This window comes from Mytilus edulis, unplaced genomic scaffold, assembly GCF_963676685.1.
Source record: "Mytilus edulis unplaced genomic scaffold, xbMytEdul2.2 SCAFFOLD_96, whole genome shotgun sequence".
Lineage (NCBI taxonomy): Eukaryota > Metazoa > Mollusca > Bivalvia > Mytilida > Mytilidae > Mytilus > Mytilus edulis.
The window spans coordinates 35,530-57,206 of NW_027266967.1; the positions used below are offsets into that span (position 1 = coordinate 35,530).

A 21,677-nucleotide genomic window follows, 5' to 3' on the forward strand; every position below is an offset into this window, starting at 1 on the left:
CCCAAGACATATCAGCCTGGTGGTAATTGATGGTAAAAGAGTGCCTTTGTGTGGTCAGAGGTTCGTATATATCTTCTGAAAGGAATTCTGTCTTCTTTCATAGACACAACGATAGCCATTCAAACGATTTTAAAATAGATGTTCTGACTCGCCAACATACTACTTACTTCTAGTACGTTACAACTGTAGAAGGTACACCGTATTTGTAGTCTTGCAAGTAAAATGGCAAAATATGAAGTATTTCGTCCTAGCGGAGAGACTGTTAAAAGTCTTGGTATGTAGTATTTGCTACCAAGTCAGATACACTTGTAATTTGATTTTGTCATTTGATAAGGGACTTTACGATTGAATTTTCCTCGGAGATCAGTATTTTTGTGATTTTACACATTTTATACACTAGTTTCTATTACCCTTTAAATTATAAATCAAATTCAATTAGCATGTCTTGAAGGCTTTTGGGGATACAGAAAGCTAATATGGGTGGCTCGGGTTCGTTTATTGCCATGATTAATAATTTTCTTACATCGCATCTTACCCCGAGTGATTCTCTCCTCCTCCCAAGACATATCAGCCTGGTGGTAATTGATGGTAAAAGAGTGCCTTTGTGTGGTCAGAAGGTCGTATATATCTTCTGAAAGGAACTCTGTCTTCTTTCATAGACACAACGATAGCCATTCAAACGATTTTAAAATAGATGTTCTGACTCGCCAACATACTACTTACTACTAGTACGTTACAACTGTAGAAGGTACACCGTATTTGTAGTCTTGCAAGTAAAATTGCAAATTATGAAGTATTTCGTCCTAGCGGAGAGACTGTTAAAAGTCTTGGTATGTAGTATTTGCTTGCAAGTCAGATACACTTGTAATTTGATTTTGTCATTTGATAAGGGACTTTACGATTGAATTTATGTCGGAATTCAGTATTTTTGTGATTTTACATATTTTATACACTAGTTTCTATAACCCTTTAAATTATAAATCAAATTCTATTAGCAAGTCTTGAAGGTTTTTGGGGATACAGAAAGCTAATATGGGTGGCTCGGGTAATATCTTGGATAGTTTATGATGTTGGTTTTTTTTTTTTTTTTTTCAAATTTTAACGGATGAGATTGACCTTTTTCTCTTATATTGTGAACTTTCATCTTGGCTGATGTTGTAAGAACGTCAATAAAATTGAGAATGGAAATGGAGGAATGTGTCAAAGAGACAATAACCCGACCATAGAGCAGAATGTATATTCTTCTGTATACCAGAGTTTTTATGTGATCGCGAAGTTTTTATAAACGCTTTTTCACAGTATCATTTGTGTAGCAAAACAGTTTTATTTGGATGCTTAGGTTGTAAGAAATTCTACCTACTGCAGTGTTCCAGGTGATAGCTCATGGGAGAAAGATATTAACATAAGTCTAACGGTTAATGGTGCAGATTAGTAATGTGTATTCATTTATATAGCAATGTCAAAGAATGTAATCTTAGAGGCAGATATTTCTTACGTGAGTGTTATAACGAGATGGGTTTTGTTTGCATGTTGAATGATCAAATTTAGTTCTTGTTCAGTATTTTTCCACTTCATAGGTTGATAGAGAGAAGTATTGAAATTATATTGTCTCTATTTACCATAAAAATATTGGCTTAACACAGGGCTTTCTTTTTAGTTTCATTGCTATTTCATAAACCTTGAAGTAGTGTTCACTATTAAATGTGAAATTATGACATTTTAATGAAGTTGGACTTAACATTTAGTTGGTGGTTGTAAGGTGTTGTGAGAGTCCAGGGATCAATATTATCATCTCCGTAGATGTTAGTATGGAGACCCATAACGATAAGCGAAACAATGATGATTTTAGGTGGGAGAGGGTTTAAGGTTTATATATATACCTCGTCCAAATTCTGATTCAACATTGCAGGATTAGTAGGATTAAAAACTTGCATCTGTGGCATCTCCTGCATTGTGTCAGTGACCTAGACCACTCGGCCAACTAGAATTTATCAAAATATGTATTTAGTTAACCGAGGAATATTCCACCTGATACAACCTTGTCTTCTCTGGTTGGAATTATCTATACGTATTGTATTGTGGTATGAAGATAGAATGCTTTACATTTAAGCTATTTATTCGTAATTGATGGTGTCAATGTCATATAACCATAGATAATTTTATGGTGAACTTTTTTCGTTAAGTTTAGCAACATATTTTGATTATTAAATGATGATGATGTGAGCTTAGAAGCAAGGCATTCCATCATCGTACAACAATATGTACGGTGCAACAGGCTTACATAAGTCATATCATACATTGACGAGGAAAGCGTTCCAGGTTAACAAAAGCTGTTTATATAGCATAGTGGCTAAATGGTTTTGGTCGCTCAAAAAAATGCAAGTGGAGTTTCCAGGATTTTAAAGCAGTATTTGTTCAAATTCTGCTGCGGGATCAACAATATAATATGGTTAGGTTTATTCCTGTTTAATGTTATATTATCTGTTAAGCTGTCAAGTATTCAGATGAATAAAAAATTATCATTGTCGTAAAAGGTAGATTATTTAAAAAAAATACAACATATGTGTTCTCGGTTAATTTGTGTTGGCTGTTCTTAATGAAGAGTTTTTCCTCATGATTAATCTTTACATCGAAACTGATGATTTTGACATATACATGTATATTGATAGATTCTCTAACGATAAGAAATATATCTTCAATTAACACTGTAATTATTTTAGGTTTATGGAGATATGTTCCATTTCTGTAGAATTAGATTTGAAATAAAGATGATGTAATATTGTAAAATTAAACCGGGACTGATTAAAGTGACTGACCATCAAGGGATAGTTTTAAACTTTAAGACAGGGGCTTCAGAAAGAGGGAATGATACTGGAAACTAAATAATTCTATTTTAAAGGATATTGAATATAAAAAAACAATCAACAGAGTAATAAATCAGTTCGAAAATCGTATACTCAATAGTGACAGTAGCGATATCCGTCTATTATTGGACAATCTAAAAATTGAAATTAGAGACGAATCTATTCTATACTGTAAAAGAAAATTGAAATTATCAAGGGAGACAACAAGAAAATTAGAAAGCGAATTAGAACACTTAACGACAATTAGAGATGAGCAATTAAACGAAGATGAAACACTAAAAAATAATAGAAAACAGTTGGAATTACAATTAGACACTATTTATGAATTTAAAGCAAAGGGGCTCAAATTAGATCAAGGGAGAAATGGATGGAACTAGGGGAAAAGAATAATTCTTATTTTCTGGAATTAGAAAAACAGCGACAAGTCAAAAAATCTGTTAACAACCTCAAAAATGAAAATAACGAAGTAACAACAAACCAAGAACAAATTTTAGAAATGATTAAAAACTATTATAAAATATTATATACAACCACGGTTCCAGATAAAGATATACTGCATAAATATGTAGGTGATACTGTTATGGAAAGGGAGATAAATGTAAATGACTTTAAAATTTGTGATGGTGAGGTTACTATAGATGAATGTACTAAAGCTATTAACACGATGAAGCTAAATAAATCACCGGGTCTAGATGGTTTAACATTAGAATTTTATAAGACGTTCTGGGAAAAATTAAAAACAATGTTAGTAAAAGTTCTAAATAAGGGACATGAGGAAAAACTTCTTTCATACACACAACGAACATGTGTTCTAACTTTATTATTAAAAAAATTATCCATTATCTTTAGACAATATTCGTCCAATATCATTATTAAATGTAGATTTGAAAATACTATCTTATGTTTTAGCACAGAGACTTAAAAAACTTCTTCCTAAATTAATTAATGAAGATCAAACCGGAATTGTAAAAAATCGTTTTTTAATTATTGGATTTAATTTACGGCAAATCCAAGATATAATGGACCATGCAGAATCAAACGGAATAGATGGGGCTATAATATTTGTTGATTTTACAAAAGCTTTTGATTCTTTGGAATGGGAATTTATGTTAAGTGTTCTAAAACATTTTGATTTTATAATGAATCATTCATATCATGGGTGGAAACATTATATAAGGGAATACAGACGTGTGTAATAAATAATGGATGGGTATCCGAAATTTTTGAAAACTCTAGAGGAATTCATCAAGAATGTCCTTTACTTTTTGTTTCATCGGTCGAAACTATGGCTGAGCGATTGAGGCAAACCTCAGACATTAAAGGTTTTCGTATTACTATAGATAATAAAACACATAGCATCAAAATATCACAATTAGCTGATGATACAACACTGTTTTGTAGTTCAAAATCAGATATATCTAAAGCTATGAATATAATTGAAACATTTGCTTCTTTCTCAGGGTTGAAGCTAAACCGTAATAAAACAGAAGGAATTTGGATTGGGGCGCTTAAAAACAGCGTATATAAGATTGAGGGCATACGCTGGACAAACAAACCCGTCAAAGCTTTAGGCATTTATTTTGGTCACGATAGACTTAAATGTGAAAAGTTAAATTGGGAACCTAAAATTGATAACATGAAATCATTATTAAAACATGGGAAAAAAGAAAATTAACAATGGTTGGGAAAAAATATTGATCATAAAATCTTTAATATTACCAAAATTTACATTTTTGGCTACTTCGTGCAAAGTTCCAGATATTTACCTGAAAGAAATTGAAAGCTGCTGTTTCAAATATATTTGGGAAGGAAAAAATGACAAAGTAAAAAGAAACACATTTATTGGCGAATATCAGAAAGGGGGGTTGAGAATGATTGATTTTGACAGTTATTTTACAGCACTGAAAGCCTCATGGGTCTTCAAATTAACAACAACCAATCTGCCGAATTGGAAGATTATTCCTACTAAATATTTTAACAATCTTGGTAAAAACTCTCTTGTCTTTAACATGAATTTAGATAATATCAAATCAATAGATGGACTTGGAAAAATACCCGATTTTTATTTACAAGTAATTTCAAGTTGGGTTAAAACAGGATGAGGTTTATCAACATTTTCTAATCACTTTTTTAATATTAGAAAAACAGATTATTTGGGGAAATACATATATATAATATCGCAACAAATGCTTGTTTTTCCCGAACTGGGTAAAAAGTGGATTGCTGTATATTAACGACATATTCGATCGTGAAGGAAATTTATCCGAAAGTTTTATTTAAAAAAGGTTAATTAATAACACAAACTGGATTGCAGAGTTTAAGATGTTAAAATCCTGCATCCCAAAAGAATGGATGCAAGTTTAAAAAAAAGAAAACTCCGTTATGAGTATAATCAATATATAAACTCATCATAGATACCAGGACTAAATTTTGTATATACAAAGTACGAAGTTGAAGAGCATTGAGGACCAACATTTCTAAAAGTTTGCCAAATCAAGCTATGGTAATCTATGCCTGAGGTAGAAAAGCTTTAGTATTTCAAAAATTTTAAATTTTGTATACAGTTAATTTATAAATACATGTATAACCATATCTATGATAATTCAGGTCAGCACAAAAAGTGCTGACTACTGGGCTATAGGTAAGGGTAAATTAAGATGGCAAAATAAACAAATTGAGACAAAAGATATCAACAATAAAATACTCTATAAAACTTTAGTAGATAAAAAAGCCAATCGGTATCAACATTTGGACAAGACTTTATATTTAAAATTTTAAAGGAAAATGAGTTAAAAAATTTCAGATGGAAACTGCTTCAGTATATTATTCCTACAAAGCAGCTACTACGAAAGTGGAAAATTTCTAAGAACAATAAATGCAATTTTTGTAAAACAAAAGACGAATATTATTTGCGTTTCTTTATTACATGTTCATTTTTGAAAGATTTTTGGGAGAAATTACATTATCTTCTAGCAAAAATTAATTTTCAAAACAAGATATTAGCAAAACATATAGTGTTTAGATACAAAATATCAGATCAAGGGTGTAACGGTTTTAATTATTTCTTGACAATACTATGTTTTTGTATTTACAAGTCGTACTATGTATCCGAGCAAAAACTGAAATTTTTAGATGTGTATGCTATGTTTATAAAGGAGCTACGAAGGTTTATGAATGAGAACAAAACAGTATCTCAAAATGTATTTTTCATAAAGTTAAAAAGATTGATTTAATTGATGGAAAAAAAATAATGTTTATATTTTATTATATTCTGTGTATTTTCCTGGATACTCAGAAAGTATTTCACAGGGATACTTTATTGTAGTTTGGACAATGAAGTAAAGTTGTAAAAAGCAATTTGAAGAATAAAGAATACTTATTTGTTGTAAAAAAAAGAAAGAAAAAAGATGAATTTTTTTATCGTGCCATGATGTCATGTTGAGAAAAAGTTTCTTTGTTTTGACTATTAGAAACGCACTCAATACAATTTTAATTACAACAGACACTGCAAGTTTTCAAAAATATAAAAACTCGAAAGAGAAGCAAAGGTTTAAGGTAGATCATAAGTGTATATTTTTTGAGACAGAATTTTTTTATAATTTGCCAAAATGAAGATTTTACTATGCTTTTTTCAAAAATATAATAAAAAGTATGGGTCACAGTGCTATTTTTCAAGCTATGAGTCGTTGAAAATTGCCTAAATTTGGTTAGTTTGTTCATGAAAAAACGCATTAGTGTGCATAAAATTAGAATTTTGAAATAAATTGTGAGAAGATTAAAAGTTAAAAATTTCTCTATCAACCCAGTATAAATTTTGTAATAAAAGAGTTATCTCCCCTAAAATGGCTCATTTGATAAAATGATATTGAAAACCAAAAAATTTGCAGATTTGGGCAAATAACTAGACCGATTTTGTACTGGGATTGTACAATCCAAGATGGCGGTATACCATGAATCTACCTTAAAGTGAACATCCTTTATCTAGTATCAATGCAAACAAAAACGGCTCGAATACTGCTTTGACAAAAGCCTAAATAATTGAATATTTACATAGCCCTCTGGGAAAATGACGATATCGAGTTTGTAATTCTTGTTTGTTAATAACAAAGAGTTATAATTAAGACAATATATCATACCATAGAATTGATAAATGAATTTTCTATATAGTCATCGCCTCTTCCCTCCCTGAAGAGATATGAACTATTATATCAAAACAGTTATATAAAATACAACGTTGGTGTCGTGGTTGCGTGCTTGTCTCAGTTGAAGGAACTCATTGGTTGAATACTGAACTCGGTCGACTCAAACTAATTAAAACTTTTTAATTAGTATTAGTTGCTTCTCTGTCGAGGAAGTGACCGTGTACAATATGGACAAAGACGTATCGACTCTGCATTCTAATAATATAAAGGTGACATTCCTTTATTTGATGGATTTGGCTATTATTTAAGTACTTTTTGTTTATATAGCTCTTTAACTGTTTAGGTCTTTTACATCTGCGGCTTTCAAATATTCGGCTTTAGGGGTCCTTGGTGAAGGTAAATCCAGATAAGCGCTTCAGACGCATGACATTATTAATGTGTTGTTTTCTCTTTTTGGGAAAGCGCTCTAAAAATCAGACTTTACATTTTCATTTCGTACAAACTAGTTTGTATGATAAGAGTCGTTATCCTCCTGGACATGGTCGTTATACAGAAAACGACGTTGAACACATACTATTCAAATTGTACAGAATTTTCGTTTACACCTATTTTTTTCTAAACAATATTCAACAATATTTCGGCTTTTTTTTTTTTAACTTTCATTGTGGAAGTTTAAGGGAACGATACTTATTATAAAATGCATTCTACGATTTTATTTTATATTATTGTTCGTTTCTGTGTGTGTTGCATTTTAACGTTGAGTCGTTTGTGTTTTCTCTTATTTTTGAGAAATTGAGATAAGACGTGGGACGGTACTTGTCTATCCCAAATTCATGTATTTGGTTTTCATGTTATATTTGTTATTCTCGTGGTGTTTTGTCTGATGCTTGGTCCGTTTCTGTGTGTGTTACGTTTCGGTGTTATGTCGTTGTTCTCCTCTTATATTTAATGCGTTTCCCTCGGTTTTAGTTTGTTACCCCGATTTTGTTTTTTGTCCATGGATTTATGAGTTTTGAACAGCGGTATACTACTGTTGCCTTTATTTACGAGGTGGACTTAGCATAATTTGTCCGGATAAAAACAAAAATACCAAACTTCAACGCAAATTCAAAAAGTGGCAAGTCCATAAAAACTAAAGAAATCAAACGCCATCAATTAACGGAACAAGTGAAAAACAACTGCCAACATTTGTCCTGACAAAAACTATGGGTAAGTTTAATTACCTTGGATTGTTAAATGTAGTGTTGTTTGTTCTTGTCCATTCGTTTTTTATGTGTTTTGTTATTTGATTTTGTCATGTGATTATGGACTTTCCGATTAGATTTTCCTCTAAGTTCAGTATTTTTGTGATTTTACTTTTTACTATGTATTGGCATCGACCTTAGTGTTTGAATTCAGTATGGCATTTGATAAGATGATTAAAAAAACATATATTCAATAGACTACATTTATTAAAAACAACAAATGAGGTACATATATTGTAGGTAATATGAAGTGAAGTTTTATATTAACGTTAGGTGATGTAATGAGGCGGACAAATGGATGGAAATTAATTGAACGCCTACAACAATTGAAAAAAGAAAAACCTGATAGACTATATGAATTATAAATCAAATAATTATTAAGTAAATTTTCGAACATTGCTTCGATTAATAAGGCAAAAAACATAACTTTGATTTCAACGCTCTAGGCTTGTTCGGTAGTTTCTGTAATCGCCATTATAAAAGACATTTCAACATAGAATATAGTGTGGTCTACTCATTGTTTACATTCTTTAATTTCTATTCTAATTTTTCTATTAGGAGTGTGCAAACAAAATTATAATCTTAAAATATAACACTGTCTTATTTGCGGCAAAGTATAATAGCATGTGTGATTGTCAAACACTATTCTAATACAATATGATATGTAACGCCACAATGGATAACGTCTGTCGTCAATTTCAAGATTTAAAAAAAAAAAAAAAAAATTCAAGATTGACGGCTAGAGTCATTTGACAATACCGTTACGCAATTGCAATCCAAGATATTCAAGACTTTTTTCTTGCGCATTAGAATTGGATTGATAGTACTGGGTTGTAGATTTTCCACTGTAATTTGCGTATTCAACGGGTTTAATGGTTCACTCTGGATCACCAGTAAAGCTGTATTTCGACCGCTAAATACCCTATTGACACTGATACAATACTGTTATTTCCTTATTGTCTCGGATATTTCATTCGAGACAAAGTGTAATCAATGGCTGATGAAGCTGTTCTTAAAGTTTTACAATAGAACAAAACAGGCTAGAAGTCTTCCGATGATTTTTATAAGATACATGTTTTAAAACTGTGCACATTTTCAGAGTACTCACATAGATAAAAGAAAGGCACAGTGCAGGAACTTCCCTGCTATCTTTAAATCAATCATTGATTGTTTACCATTGTTCTTTTATGTCCAGCGAAAACATACATTCGGACAAAACTTTTTAATTTAATATAAAAAAGTACTAACCAAAAATGATTATTTCATTACATCAAAACAATATTAATGAATGTTGTTCGATGGATTTTAATTAAAAACAGACTAATTCAAGCCACTATTCTGAACACATTCACTGTTCTTTTACGGTTATGATTGTTAAGGGTATTTTTCAAATTTCCAAAAGAATTAGGCTCCAGAATTCATATCACACTAGGGCAAATTCATGAAAGGCCTTCATTCTTTTTTTTTCAAAATTCACAGGATCATTTATCAAAATGTGTACATTTTGGTTTTAATATCATTTTTATGTATTTTCTTACATATTAGCTAATTCTAAACTTTAAAAAAAACAAAGTGCATTACTAACCAAAACTAAATTTCTATATGAAGTAGAATGTACATATTCTCCATCGCATAAAAAACTTTTAATTTTGGATCCCCGATGCAAATATTTACAAAAAACATTTGAAAATAGGCATGTGAATCAATAAACACATGTTCAATTAATTATAATATATGCAAAATGTGTATTAGAGAATTGTATCGGGCAAATTCGAATGCTAGAAGATCATAAAATATAATGATATTGATGGGGACTTTTGCTTAATTACCCTTTTTTCGAGTAAATTTTTTCAAGAACTGTAAACATTCCACGATGTTGAATGAGATGTATCTATTTTTTAGACTTCTTCAAATTACCTTACATTAGTTTATCTTGGAATACAAAATCATTTTAGAAATGTAAAATAAAGACTACAAAGGAATATACATAAAATACCAAATACAAACATGTGCGTGATATTCCATAAAAGTTTAAAACATACAGATTTAAACAACGAATAACGTACGTAAGAAAAATTGGTTTTGATTTCACCAAAGAAAAGTCATCATGCATGTTACATATTTGTTGTAAACGTCGGAAAAGTTGAAGATAAAAATAATGATATGTTGAATAACAAATTTATACAAGAAACATCGAACCACGATGATAATTTGCAACATTATCTTGCTGATCTCAACATTTCCAACACTTTGCATCTTCATTGAATAGTTTAACGTTCGTATAAACACCTGATATTACATTGCAATATCAAGAATAACAATACAAAGAAACGTACAATTAAACTTCTTATCTTATATTATATCAGTAATGTTCACTCTATGTTTAAAGCTTTTGAAAATATATGTACGATGATATTTTCATTAATCACACGATCAATCATGTACATAACCTTTGCCTGGTTAACATGTATATCTTTAAATTTTGGCGTTGGTTTACTCAGACCCTGAAAAAGAAAATAGAAAAAAGAGTATTAATATCGTTCATTTTTAAATACTCCGTTGATAAATTTGGAAATTACTGTGGATTTATTATCTTTCGTCGGAGACAAATGTTCCACGAATAACATATTTTCAATAGGCTTTGGATGCAGAGATTGAAGAACTAAGTTGCAATTTTCAGCAATTTAATACCAACGAAAATAAATTAATCCACAGTATTAAGAAAGAAGCTGAAGTTCAGGCCCAAACTCCCTTACGAAAATTCGACCCGTCAGATTATTTAATCTTATCCTGTTTATTACCTTTTGGTCATACATTTTCCCCTAATATTCAAGTATTCATACATTATTTGTTTTCAAATTTTCGAGTTGAAGTATTTCTGATTTATATTAAATTGCTGTTGTCCTTTTTTCATTAACTGACAGGATGTTTCATTTTTTACAGAAATGAATATTCAAAAGGCGGCCGATTAAAATATTCAAATTGACAAAAGTTTGTTGAAAAAAATAAAACAATTTGTTTTTAGGTTCTTGGACCTATTTGGCATACCTGCCAAGTTTTCAAAATGCCCATGGGGGTTTTGCGTGCAAGATGGCTGTCATACTCCAAAAAAACCTTCAAGGGGGCCTTCAAATTCAGTGTAATGTTGTTTTTTGGCTTATAACCCTCAATTCATTGTAAAATATATTGTTTTGTTAAAATTGTGGACAAAATTACTCTTTGAAAATTTCAATTTGGGAGCCTCCATGGGGGAAACCCCCGCAAATAGTGACAGTTGGCAGGTATGATTTGGTTATAAATAAATAAAAGCAACAGTAGCATACCGCTGTTATTAAGTTATAAATCAATTGAGATGAAACGAATCCGGGTTTCAAACTAAACCCGAGGGAAACACATCAACCATTAGAGAAAAACATCGGAATAACAGAAACACTGAAGTGCAACAAAAACAAACGCCAACATATATGGAAACAGACTACATGTATTTGATAATAACTGCCATATTCCTGACTTGGTACATGACATTTTAAGAAAAAATCTATTTATGTAATGATTTTTTTAATAAATAAATCATGAAAGCATATGAATTATATATCTACCATTGCACCATTTAAGTGGCCTTGGTAAGATATGTTATTTATTTTTCTTTTTTAATAAACTGTTGTTTTCATTTTCTAAACATGTCATTGTGTTTTTCGGAAATCCTAGAAGTGTATAAATAGTGAAATTGTTTCAGATAATAATAACTAAAGTGGTTGTGTCGCTTGATTGCTGTCTCATTTATGTATTCATCACCCTTTTTTGGTTTTTTTTAAAGTATAACTGATGTAACATCGAGTGTGGAATATTGAAAAAAAGCCTGGTACATTCTGTGATAAGTTTTTATGATATCTAACAAAAATGAATATTCTGGCTTTTTAAGAATTGATCAAAACATAATGAAAATTGTTTTTTCATCCAACAAAAGACAGGACTTAAATGGTGACAAAAGTAAATAGAATGACATATGTTTGTATCAAATGAAGTAGAATGACATCTGTTTGTATCAAATTAAATAAAATTGAAATCTGTCTGTATCAAATGAAATTAAATGTCATCTGTCTGTATCAAATGAAATAGAATGACACATGTCTTTATCAAATGACATAGAATGACATATGTTTGTATCAAATGAAACAGACTGACATCCGTCTGTATCAAATGAAATAGAATGACATCTGTCTGTATCAAGTGAAATACAATGACATCTGTCTGTATCAAATGAAATAGAATGACACATGTCTGTATCAAATTAAATATAATGACATCTGTCTGTATCAAATGAAATAGTATGACATATGTCTGTATCAAATGAAATAGAATGACACATGTCTGTATCAAATTAAATATAATGACACATGGCTGTATCAGATGAAATAGAATGACATCTGGCTGTATCAGATGAAATAGAATGACACATGTCTGTATCAGATGAAATAGAATGACATCTGGCTGTATCAAATGAAATAAAATGAAATCTGTCTGTATCAAATGAAATAGTATGACATATGTCTGTATCAAATGAAACAGAATGACATATGTCTGTATCAAATTAAATAGAATGACATCTGTCTGTATCAAATGTGATAAAATGACATCTGTCTGTATCAAATGAAATAAAATGATACATGGCTGTATCAGATGAAATAGAATGACATCTGTCTGTATCAAATGAAATAAAATGATACATGGCTGTATCAGATGAAATATAATGACAAATGGCTGTATCAAATGAAACAGAATGACATCTGTCTGTAGCAAATGAAATATAATGACAAATGGCTGTATCAGATGAAATAGAATGACATCTGTCTGTATCAAATGAAATAGAATGACAAATGTCTTTATCAAATGAAATAAAATGAAATCTGGCTTTATCAAATGAAATAAAATGTCATCTGTCTGTATCAAACTAAATAGAATGACACATGTCTTTATCAAATGAAATAGCATGACATATGTGTGTATCAATTGAAACAGAACGACATACGTCTGTATCAAATGAAATAGAAAGACATATGTCTGTATCAATAGAATGACATATATCTGTATCAAATGAAATAGAATGACACATGTCTGTATAAAATGAAATAGAATGACACATGTCTGTATCAAATGAAATAAAATGACATATGTCTTTATCAAATGAAGTAGAATGACATCTATCTGTTTCAAATGAAATAGAATGACACATGTTTGTATCAAATGAAACAGAATGACATCTATATGTGTCAATTGAAGTAGAATGACACATGTATGTATCAAATGAAATAAAATGACATCTGTCTGTATCAAATGAAACAGAATGACATCTATCTATGTCAATTGAAGTACAATGACACATGTCTGTATCAAATGATATAGAATGGCATCTGTCTGTATCAAATGAAATAGAATGACACATGTCTGTATCAAATGAAATAAAATGAAATCTGTCTGTATCAAATGAAATAAAAATGAAATCTGTCTGTATCAAATGAAATAGAATGACATATGTTTGTATCAAATGAAACAGAATGACATCCGTCTGCATCAAATGAAATAAAATGACATCTGTCTGTATGAAATGAAATAGAATGACACATGTCTTCATCAATGAAATAGAAAGACATATGTCTGGATCAAATGAAACAGAATGACATCTATCTGTATCAAATGAAATAGAATGACATCTGTCTGTATCAAATGAAATAGAATGACAAATGTCTTTATCAAATGAAATAAAATGAAATCTGGCTTTATCAAATGAAATAAAATGTCATCTGTCTGTATCAAACTAAATAGAATGACACATGTTTTTATCAAATGAAATAGCATGACATATGTGTGTATCAATTGAAACAGAACGACATACGTCTGTATCAAATGAAATAGAAAGACATATGTCTGTATCAATAGAATGACATATATCTGTATCAAATGAAATAGAATGGCACATGTCTGTATAAAATGAAATAGAATGACACATGTCTGTATCAAATGAAATAAAATGACATATGTCTTTATCAAATGAAGTAGAATGACATCTATCTGTTTCAAATGAAATAGAATGACACATGTTTGTATCAAATGAAACAGAATGACATCTATATGTGTCAATTGAAGTAGAATGACACATGTATGTATCAAATGAAATAAAATGACATCTGTCTGTATCAAATGAAACAGAATGACATCTATCTATGTCAATTGAAGTAGAATGACACATGTCTGTATCAAATGATATAGAATGGCATCTGTCTGTATCAAATGAAATAGAATGACACATGTCTGTATCAAATTAAATAAAATTAAATCTGTCTGTATCAAATGAAATAAAATGAAATCTTTCTGTATCAAATGAAATAAAAATGAAATCTGTCTGTATCAAATGAAATAGAATGACATATGTTTGTATCAAATGAAACAGAATGACATCCGTCTGCATCAAATGAAATAGAAAGACATATGTCTGGATCAAATGAAACAGAATGACATCTATCCCTGTCAATTGAAGTAGAATGACACATGTCTGTGTCAAATGAAATAAAATGACATATGTCTGTATCAAATGAAGTAGAAAGACATATGTTTGTGTCAAATGAAATAGAATGACACATGTCTGTATCAAATGAAATAGAATGACATATTTCTGTATCAATTCAAATAGAATGACATATATCTGTATCAATTGAAATAGAATGACATGTGTCTGTATCAAATACCTGACAACAATACATTGGGGTGTCTTCCTGAAATGCATATTAGTACAAAACTTTTCCGTTTGTGCGAATCAGTTATGGCTGCAGTCCTTTTGTGCCAGTGTTATTTAGATGATATAACATCTGCCCCAAATTCTATATTTCTCAGATATAAATTTCCACGAGAAAACATACCTTATTTGCGCTAAATTACCGGTATGCATACTATCTACTATTTTTACCTGTTATATAAATCTGAATGAGTAGTAAGTTAGTCCTAAATACAATCATTCAACAAATCAATAAAAAAAAAAGATTACAAGAAATTTGAGTCGTTACTAATAAAGATGACAATTTCGTGATTAAGGAATTTGAAAATGACATTATATTCTTTATCAATTGACTTAAATTTCTTTGTTTAAACAGAGCTTGAATTTCTGCTTATGGCAATTTTTAAAGTACTGTCCAAAGTATTTCCAATCATTTCATATGATACACAATCTACATTACTTTACAGTTACAACAATCGTAAAGAAAAATAACATTTGACGTGGAAAAGTAGCAGACTGAAAATAAATTCATCCGTAAAATATGCTCAATATGTATTAAGCAACACAGTTCAGCTTTTAATATTGTTGACCTACATATATTTTAATGCACACAGAAAGGAAATCTCTATATTTTTTTCAATCAAAGGAAGGAACTTGCCATTAATTTCACCTGGAACATACAGAAATAAACAAAATTCAGTATTTATTTCGTTTCGATTCCAAAACGACAAAATTTCACGGTTCGCGCAAGTTGAAAATGTAATAGGTTAGTACTTTGTATCAGTTAGGTTGCGGTCATATCAACTTGAGACTTAGTGCATATGTTTAAAAAAAAAGTGGTAAGGTAACAAATAGTATATAAAACAATGAATAGCAAATATTGAATATATATTTTATAGGTCATAGAAATACAGAAAAACAAGAATGTGTCCAAAGTACTATCATTTTTCATGTTCAATGGACCGTGAAATTGGGTAAAAATCTAATTTGGCATTACAATTAGAAAGGTCATACCATAGTGAACATGTGTACTAAGTTTCAAGTTGTTTGGACTTCAACTTCATCAAAAACTACCTTGACCAAAAACTTTAACAAGAAACGCGCACTTTCATTTTCTTTGTTCAGTGGACCGTGAAATTGGGGTAAAAAGTCTTATTTGGCTTTTAAATTAGAAATATCATATCATAAGGAACATGTGTACTAAGTTTAAAGTTGATTGGACTTCAGCTTCATCAAAATCTATCTACATTGACGAAAAACTTTAACCTGAGGCGGGACATAACAGACGGACGGACGCACAGACCAGAAAAAAGTATGCCCCTCTACTATCGTCGGTGGGGCATAAAAATGTCATGTGGCTTCAGGGAAAGACTTGGAGCTGGTAGACAGCATCTACCTAAAACAAGTACGTTAATGGAAAGTACGTTTTGGACATGGTAGCGTAAATTTGACTTATAAATCATATTGTATTTCATATTTGTTAAAGAGTTCGAGCAGTCATTTTTGTTTTGTCGTTGTAGAAAACATCTGTGTACCTGATACATAATTAGTCTAGTATCTTTGATGAGTTCGTACAGCAGACTGGTATTGTATTGAACACCTCTGTATATCAGTAGATAGTATGCATGCTTCAGAAAATGTATAAAACGTTCATTTAGCTGAGATGCAGCATTTCACCCATTGACAGACTTGTTGTAAAGAACAAGTGATGTCGTTACAGTTTGTTTGACTGAAATCAGTCAGGTGTGTACTTAATATTTGTGGACAAATAAGATAGAACCGGACTTTTAACAGTCAATAATTGTTTTGATCAATCGTAGACCGGCCGGTAGATAGAATTTGACTTAAAGGGGCACTAGCTGTCAAATTCATGGTCACCGTTTTGACTCAAATTCTCATATTTGATTTAACAAGGTAAAACATTTATTCAAACTATCAAAAGTCTAAAATAAACAGTTTACAGAGCATGGGGTAGATAATATATAGGTTCGTTTCGTGTGTATTTTAGTCCAGACGCCATCTAATGAACTATCGATTTGACCTCAGATGACCATATAAGCGATGTAAAGATAAATAAGGATATGAATGATTAAACCAACACGTGCAATTGGATTTTTATAGGTCTGTCTGATTTTATTTTATAGATTAAAAATAGATGTTTCCCATTGTTTTTAACCGTATAAGAATGATTTTATGTGCATCGACTTAGTAATCAAATGATTTACCGTAGTTTCACTTTCATTGTTGACATTCTTTGTCTTTAAATAACCAGTACACGTACAATGCATGCGTTGTCAATCTCTAGCTAGGGGTTAACTTGAAGTTCACATGAATACGGATTTAAAGAGGTCGACTCATTCACTTGCAAGTGAATAACTAATTATCAATGTTTCTTAGCGTAATTTGACAAAATTGAAACTTTTTGGCTGCAAAGAGTGAATTGTTATTTCACTATTTCACTTTCATTATTGATTGAACAGAAAAAAATCAAACTTTAGATTTTTTATATATCTCGTAGCTAGTGCCCCTTTAAAGGAAATAATTATTATTGTTCTGGACATGTCTGAATCTTGTAAACGGGATTACTCAAAACCGGATTTAAATAATCAGTGAATGTAAAAAAAAAACTTTTGTTTACCTGGTAGATTAAGTACGACTTGAAAGCGTGTCTGATGTATAAAATGATAAGCCTAGTAACTTTGATGAATTAAGGCAATAGTAGTATACGGGTGTTCAAAAGACATAAATCGATTGAGATTAAACAAATTCAGGTTACAAACTAAAACCGAGGGAAATACATCAACTACAAGATAAACAAAGGAACAACAGGAATGCGGCAGTTCAACAAAGCAAACGGCAACATACATGAACATTTAGGAAATCAAGGTTTCAACTCCCTCGGGCAAAGTTGACATTAGAATGCTTAGATGGATTTTTTCTATGTTTTGCGTATTTGTTCTGCCATTCAGCTCTTCGATTGTTTCAATCTCGGCTTTGAGCTTTCCTTGCTTTGGACACATAACATTACGTCTTGTTTTCATTTTTTTACAGCAGTCGGCGGTGGACTATCAGACCCAGAGGGTATTGTCAGTTCAATTGTCAGTACTTGGGTACTGACATGATTTATAACAAACCTTTCTTAAACTATTCCTTTATAAATTTAAAAATTATTAAGAAACTCGAGTTTCAACTTCCCCATTTAATGTTGCCCCTAGATGATTTGGATACTTTTTATGTATTTTTTTTGTGTCATACAGTCCTTCAACTGATTTGATTCTTATACTTTCTCTACCTTCAAATATTTGGCTTATGGTGCTAAAATACTGAAATCTTCACAATTTTCACATGAGCTTATTTTTAGACAGTTTCAGTCTTAAATTGAAGTGGACGCATTTGTGTTCAGTCTTTATATTTAAATGTAAGTTGTATTTGATGATAATACATAACATATATAAGGGTTGAGGATGAACACGGATGTGGTTACTTTCATTTTTGACAAAAACCATCTGCAAAGTGACATATTTTGGCATATTTGATAGATTTTTAATATTTAAGCTTGAATTTGGGCGTCTTTAATGACTAAATCAGATCAAATCTTTCACTTAATTTAATTGAATCGACTGAAGTAGACACTTCAGTGTTTAAAAGTGTCCAAATCTTTCATCAGATGAACCTGAAGTTTTAGGCCAAAATAGGCCCTTACCCGACCTACTCCTTTGGTGCTTCAAAAGTACTTCTCTGGATTTAATTTCATCAGGAATGCTCAAATCCATTTTTTTAAACCAAGGATGTACAACCAAAGGAAACTAAAAGGAAAAGACAAGTCTATCTAACCCTGCTCTGTCTTACAGATTGATAGGTAAGGAAATTTATAACACCCATTGTGTTTTTATCCAGTATGAAGTCCAAAAAGTTTGTTGGTCTATAGCTAATTTTTGTAAATCAAATTACAAGGTGAGAAAAATAATGTCTTTTATAGATAAGTATCAAACAACGGAAATACAATGAATGAAGCCTGTTTAAGGATGGGTCCATTTTTTACAAAGACATAGTAATCTACAAAATGCTGTTGTTAAATTTGGAAAAAAACATTAAGTAACAAAAATATTATTCATTGGTGCAGTTTAACCAGAATTTACTTCTTGATGGAGTTAGTATAAGCTAGTAAGAAGTTATTTATTGTAACAATTTCTAAAATCATGGAGTTTTTCATTGGAGCAGTTTCAATAACAAGGAATAATTCATTGAAACCTTTTCTATGAACTATGAGTTACTTGTTTTCAGGGACTTTCCTTTTTGAATTTTCCTTGGAGTTCAGTGTTTTTGTGATTTTCCTTTTTTTCTATAATGATTGGAATTGTTACAATAACCAAGTAATTATTCATTGCAGCTGTCTCTATAAGCATAGAAACAATTTCTTAAAACAGTTGAGTTAATTTATTGGAATATTTTTATAAATAAGGATATTATATATGTCTAAAACTATGTGTGTGAGTGGGTGCCATGGGCAGTGCCCTGGGCAAATGTAAACACAGAATTACTTTTACATGAATAATCAGGTTTATTAGAAACAAATATTTTTAATTTGACATATTTTATATATCTATTGCATAACATGGTAAAAGAAGAGGAAGACTAACAAATTATACAACAATCTTAGGGGCCTTCCTCATACTCATTCACCAGATGAAGATAATGAAATTGTATTGGTTCTGCAACATAATTGATTAAATAAAAAATAAAATGCTTTTTAATATAGGACACATGGTTGAAATAAATAACTGATTGATTTAAAAAAAAAAGTATAAAGCACAATCAATAAACAATGGTAAAATATTTCTTTTATTCAGCTGAAAGTATCATACTATTAATGGTTTAATGAGTCATAAATATTGGAAGATATCTTGCGACCTGGTAAAGAAATCTAAAATGAGATTTTTTAAATGCAAATATATCTTATTTTAAAAATTGGTAAAAATATTTAAATAAATAGTTTCTAGAAAATTAAGAAATAATTGCAAATGTTTATATAACAATTTAACATTAAAATGTATATGATTTTAGTCACACATTTAATATGAGGGATTTATTTATGTTCTGAATGTCATGAATAACTCTGTTATACAACAGTATTGCACACTAACATAATGATTCAGTTGGAAGGCAAACGCCTGAATCTGACAGATAGAGGTCAATTTGTCGACAAAAAAAGAACCCGTATGTAAAATGTTTACGCCCACAAACAGCGCCACCTATAATTTTTTCTACGGCATCTTTGAGAACGATGTCCCATTCTGTAGTAAATTAAAACATTAAATTAACTAAAACATAGAAAAGTAATTGTAAAACACAAATTAAAAGATATATTTGCAGATGACTGTTTATGCATGATACGCTGGCAATGTGCGCAATGTCCTTTAATCCAAGACTGAAAATTAGTTTGTTTCCTACGTCAAGATGGCGGATTTCAATGTTTACATTTTTTCACCTATTTATAATCTGACACAAATTCGTATCCAATCATTTATTAGCAATTTTATTATTGATCTTTAAATATCATCCAATTACATTTGCCGTTAGAAAGTGGCTACACGTTACCAGCCGTCGTTACAAAGTAGCCATGTGTTTTGTGGGGATACCTTGGGAATGTTGTGTATTCAAAAGTTACGGTAAAAATCAATGTTATCTATCTTATATTTCCATGCATACACAATTTATAACAGCAAATCCATTCTTAACAGACCCCACAAGGTAAACGGACATATTTAACTGTCTGATTGAGCAACAATTCGTGTAAATAAGCCTGATGGGTCGTTTTGAATTCAAGCACAGCAGACAAACACGTGGTAGATTGTTTATGTTTGACAGTTTGTTTACCTGAATTACACGTTGATGTTACTATATACTTACCAATAACCTTTATCGTGTTATACTTTCAAGAGTAATATAATAAATCTTACTCAAGAAATACGTCTAGGTAGGCGCAGGGACTTCCTTTTCTTGGTCCTTAACTAATGAGAGTGTAATGATACATTACAGCATTTTTTTGCATTTGATATATTTCATGTACATGTACATTTTATGTACACAAAGAACAATAAAGTAAAAGAACGTACATGGGTTTAATTCCCACCCTAGGTATACGTTTTGACTCTCATAACAGGTTGGAACAAATAGAGCAGATAGCAATTGACAATAATGTAATGCTAAAATGCTGATTGATGGGGTCAAATCATCAACATCATTTTTTCTAGTATACATCAACTCCCCTAAGGATAAGTCATACTTTACTAAGAGTCCAGTGGCTAAGTCCTGTCTTTTTTGCCTCTGATATTTACTTATTTATATTTTAATTTCTAATATTCTCTTGTGCATGCAGTAAGGCAAAAGCTATTGTTACTCTTATTTTCCTCATTTGCCTTAAAACAATGGAATGTATTGATTGTTGATGTATGTAAAGTGACTTGTAATTTAACTGTCACTGCTAAAAGAGACTTGGACTCTGATGATAAGTGTCCTGACTGTTATCTCATTGGCAACTATATCATAAATGTCAGTTTCCCCTTTATAAGTTAAATTTTTTAAGAAAAGAATTTAATAATAATATAGTAACAAGTTGTAAAAAATTTTGAAAAGTTCAGCACAAGGGCCAAATCTT

At 30.6% G+C, this 21,677-nt stretch overlaps 1 protein-coding gene across 5 annotated transcripts in view; it reads right to left on the minus strand.

Annotated features, from left to right (window-relative positions):
• Window positions 1-8,439: 8,439 nt before the first annotated feature.
• Window positions 8,440-21,677, minus strand: part of LOC139504659 (serine/threonine-protein kinase D1-like) — a 72,988-nt gene continuing 59,750 nt past the window's right edge. For 4 of the 5 annotated variants that reach the window (XM_071294699.1, XM_071294698.1, XM_071294695.1 and 1 more), the window contains one exon: window positions 8,440-10,754. In XM_071294699.1, coding sequence (XP_071150800.1) covers window positions 10,744-10,754 — 11 coding nt within the window. In that variant the 3' untranslated portion in view covers window positions 8,440-10,743. The remainder of the gene's footprint in view (window positions 10,755-21,677) is intronic. The other variant, XM_071294690.1, reaches the window with a different exon arrangement.